This window comes from Mastomys coucha, chromosome X (genome assembly GCF_008632895.1).
Source record: "Mastomys coucha isolate ucsf_1 chromosome X, UCSF_Mcou_1, whole genome shotgun sequence".
NCBI classification, from domain to species: domain Eukaryota; kingdom Metazoa; phylum Chordata; class Mammalia; order Rodentia; family Muridae; genus Mastomys; species Mastomys coucha.
This window is the reverse complement of record NC_045030.1, coordinates 86,353,518-86,358,146: the sequence shown is the minus strand read 5'-3', so window position 1 is coordinate 86,358,146 and position 4,629 is coordinate 86,353,518. Positions and strand designations below refer to the sequence as shown.

Sequence of the window (4,629 nt, the reverse complement as noted above, 5' to 3'; positions counted from 1 at the left end):
GTTTGTTTCTTTGTTTTTGAGAGGGGAAACTGGGAAGGGAGAAATTTACATGTAAATAAAGAAAATATGTAATAAAAAAAAAAGAACAAAGACTAGGAATTTAGCTCAGTGATACAAAGGTTGTTTTCCATAAACAAGGCCCTGAATTTGTGTCTAACACAGAAAATAATTACACTCGCACTAACATATATTGAGGGACGATTTCACGATTTTATAATGATCACCTTTATGGAATGAGTTGTGACTATAGGACATTCAAAATATTGTTAAAGTCAGTACTGGATAACATATTGCAGGAAACAATTGTGTTTTAGCTGATGACTAGAAAAAATGATGTAACTGGGCCTCTCATTCCAAGATGAAATAGAGTTTAGAATGAAATACACCTCTAGTGTATTTGACAGAGATTACTGTTAATTCAACATCACCCAATGTTTAGCTAGTAAGATACACTGAAAAGGTTAAGTAGGGAACAATGAAAGTGACTTACTGGAAAGGAAGTGCTGGGATGCTGGGCCAAAGTCCCTGTGGGCTTCATGCAGCTGCCTGACACGGTCCTCCACAGCCACCTGGGAGGAAGAGAAGAGAAATGATGTTCTCTCATCACTTTTAATGAGGAACAATTAAAACACTTTTTCTTTTATGGTAAGATGTTTTGGGTCTCTAAGGCTAAGAAAAGAAAAGCAACACTTCTTAACTCTGGCTTTAATAATTCCTAACTGTAAGTGCTCTCCAACACTCATTTTTTAACAAACCAAGGTCAAACACAGCGTACCTGCTCTATTTTGACAGTTTTTAAATGATACTTTTTATAGCTCCCTCCCCTGGAAATCACCAATAAAGCGCACAATCTAATTTATTTTGCAAAATGCTGGGAAAATTGTCACAAGACATTATACTGAGTACTGATAGGGGCTTGTAAATACATATTGGGCTTTGGGTCATAGTTGATGGTTTTTGATACTAATGATCATTGTTAAATTAACTTTAGGAAATTATTAGTGGTTATTGAGTTATAATTAATTCTCAACAATAAACAATCAAAGGTTGATGATTATTAGTCAAGCATTAGTGCCACACACTTGAAATTTTAACACTTGAGGTGTTGAAGCAGAAAGGTCATGAGTTAAAGTTATCTAGAGCACATAGTGTGATCAGTCTTACTTCAACAAAAGAAAACAAAGCATAATGAAGCAAAAACTACAGTAAAACATTGAGATAAAAAGGATGAGTTGCAGAGATAGTTCAGTCCAGAAAGTACTTGTGTTTCAAGAAAATAGACCTGGGTTTGACAATTTCTAGAACCTATGTCAACAATTTTCAACCTTCGTGATTTTGTGACCTTTAATATAGTTCCTCATGTTGTGGTGACCCTTCAACCAAAAAATTATTTTGTTGCTACTTCATCATTGCCATTTGATGCTGTAATGAATCACAATGTAAATATCTGATATGTGACTCCTCTGAAAGGGTCATTTGACCCTCAAAGGGGTCAAAAACCACAGGTTGAGAACCACTGACCTAGGTAAAAGTACTGGATGTGGTGGCACATGCTTATGATGCTAGTGCAGGGGAGGAGACAGGAAGATCTCTAGGATCTTCTGGCCAGTCAATGTACCTTAATTGGTTTTTCCAGGCCAAAGAAAAACCTTGTTCAGAAAAGGTTGGTGATACTGAAATTGACAGTTGATGTTGTTTCAGTTTCTCACAGAAATACACACATAGATTTACATATACCTACCTACACATACACACACACACACACACACACACACATACACACAGAGCCATGTAAACATATACATATACATATTACAAAGTAGAGGGAAGGCTTATATTTGTGGTCAGGTAGGGTGGGTAATGAGTTGAAAGAAAATTTCAGGGTTCAGTTTTCAGTGCATTTAGAAATGACAATATACCCCAGGCAGCATGGAATTACTTGTCATTCTTTTTTTCCTATTAGGCTTTTCTATAATATATTTATACGGTGTCCTATTTAAGCTTCTTGAATTCCATTCTTGGTAGGGACAGGGGGATGCCTTTTTGGAAGGTATGAAATGATAAACCTTGTCATCTGGCATTTCACCAACTCAGTATTAGTCATGGCCCCAGGCATCCTCTTCATGACTACATATCTTAGTTTATTTGTCAACAGCCCATGCTAAACAAGGAAATGTTCAGAGCTTGCCCACAGGCACCAGAATTTAGGTTCTTGTACTGTGGAGAATAGTTTAGAAATAAAGCAGTTCTCAATTTCATCAAGAAGTTTAAACTAATGTCAACCCTGACTTCCCAGTACCAATGAAATATCTAATATAGATCTGAATGAAATATCTCATGTAGATCTAAGATGTTTTTAAAACTCTTTTGCCTTGTCTATCTTGGGATGGGATTCACTCAGCAGGGTTTCAAAACAATGCAGGATTTCCCTTACTATTATATACAGGAGAGTGCTAGAAACAATTTCAGATTTGTCTGCCTGGATTTAGAACTTTGTTCAGCAAGCCATACTCTTTCTGCTGAGTTCACCAAACTAACAGCTGTCCTCCAATATTCCATATATCTAAGGGGCTTTTTATACTGCCATTGTTTTCCCCCAGAACACTTTAACCACCTTCTCCCCCACTGCTAGGATGCTAGGGTTTATATGTTTAATTTTCTATATCCCAGGTGAGAATTAATTGCTTCCTCAGCATGCTCACAGTACATGGTTTATACATGGGGCATTTGTATAGTACCATCCAGTAATTGGAAGGAAATGAGTGTCTCCAAAAATAGAACCTGAACCACTTGGTGGTAGGGGCTCCTCTTTGCATGTGTCTGTCTCCACCCCTCCCTTTACATGGCTCTCTGAACCTTGTACAGAGTATGTGATAGCAAAAATTTGATGACTATTTGACAAAATAAATGGAGAGAGAGAGACAGAGAGATAGAGAAAGAGAGAGAGGAAGAAAAAGGAGGAAGAGGAAGAGGAGGAGGAGGAGGAAGAGGAGGAAGAGGAGGAGAAGGAGGAGAGAGAGAGAGAGAACAGCAAGAGACAGAGGAAAAGAGAAAAAACAATGATTATATATCTGTGGTAGTCAATTTTATGTCTAAACTTTACCAAAATAAACACTGCTTCTGACTGTATCTGGGAAGATATTTTTAAAATTATTGTTAAAGAATAAAATTGGAATTGGAATATGTGATTTAAGCAAAGTAGATTGCCTTCCCTGAGGTGGGTTGGCTTTATGTAAATCAACTGAAGGCCTGACACAGGATTTTTTTTTTTTTACTGTCGTGTTCACCTATTTCAGCTGGTTCATTGATCTGTGATGGAACTAAGATTTATTCTTTTGCCTTTGGACTTGGATACACTTGCTATCATCAACTGTTCTGGGCCCTTAGCATGCTGAAACAAGATCCTGAAACTTCTTAGCTTCCATAGATATGAGCTAAGACCTTCCAAACAATTTATCACCTTTCTCTCTCTGTCTCTGTTTCTCTTCTGTACCTATCTATCATCTATCTACCTACCATCTATCATCTAACTCTCCCCCACACTGAAGTCCTAGAGAATCCTGATTAGTACAATGTCTCTAATTTTTTCCTATTATGACTAATAAGTGGAGAGGAAGAAGGTATAATGAACAGCATATCATATACAACACAAAATGGCTAACATTTGTTAAATGCTACATATTAGCGATATGAACTGAAATGCATTCTTCACAATAACTCGATAACAAGTAATATTACTCTGCAATTTTATTGATGTAGAAACTGAAGCATGACAGGTTTAAAAAGGAACTTGCTTGGGCCGGATAGGCTGATGCATACCTATAATGCTTGAACTCAAAAAGCTGAAGGAGAAGAACTGCAAGTTCATAGCCAACCTAGACTACATAAAAAGTATAAAGCTAGCCTAGGTTACAGAGTAAGACCCATCAGAGCAAAACAACCAAAACACTCAACAAACAAATTGCTGTTGAAGCTTAATATATGGGTGAATTAGGAGTGAGAATATTATTTAAACGTGTTCTGTGTAGCTATTGCTCTTAATAGCCTTGTGGAACATTAAACTAGAAATGGTAAATATTTGGTGAGTAGCTAGTTTTTAAATTTCATTTTTGGTGTTAGGGGTACCATGCTGTGGATTGTGTCCAGTGCCTTAAACATGCTAAGGAAGTCCATTATCATTGAGATACATCACTGCCTATAAAAGCCTTCATGTTTCAATCAATTAATTTATAAAGATTAAATCAAATATGTACATCTATAAATGCTTAGTCATTAATTTATTTTGTGATATAATATGAGGCCTCTTCTTAGTCTTTAAAAACATGATACCATAAGCTTACAGAGAAAAGCTATGAAATAACACATATAAATACATGCATAAAATATATAATTAATTATTTTAAAAATTTGAATGTATCATTTTATGACTAAATTGGGAGATGAATGTGAAAGTTAGGAAATGGAAAGAATATTGGACAGTGCTCAGAGTTATTTTTTCATACCATTAAGAAATCCTCAAGACACTTGGGAGACAGAGGCAGGCGGATGTCTGAGTTCGAAGTTAGCCTGGTCTACAGAGTGAGTTCCAGGACAGCCAGAGCTACACAGAGAAACCCTGTCTCAAAAATA

The 4,629-nt window shown here is 36.4% G+C and overlaps 1 protein-coding gene across 1 annotated transcript in view; it reads right to left on the bottom strand.

The window, feature by feature from the left end:
* Positions 1-4,629, bottom strand: part of Dmd (dystrophin) — a 2,056,279-nt gene that overhangs the window by 265,786 nt on the left and 1,785,864 nt on the right. Inside the window, exon 60 of the mRNA XM_031364700.1 lies at positions 491-569. Coding sequence (XP_031220560.1) covers positions 491-569 — 79 coding nt within the window. The remainder of the gene's footprint in view (positions 1-490; positions 570-4,629) is intronic.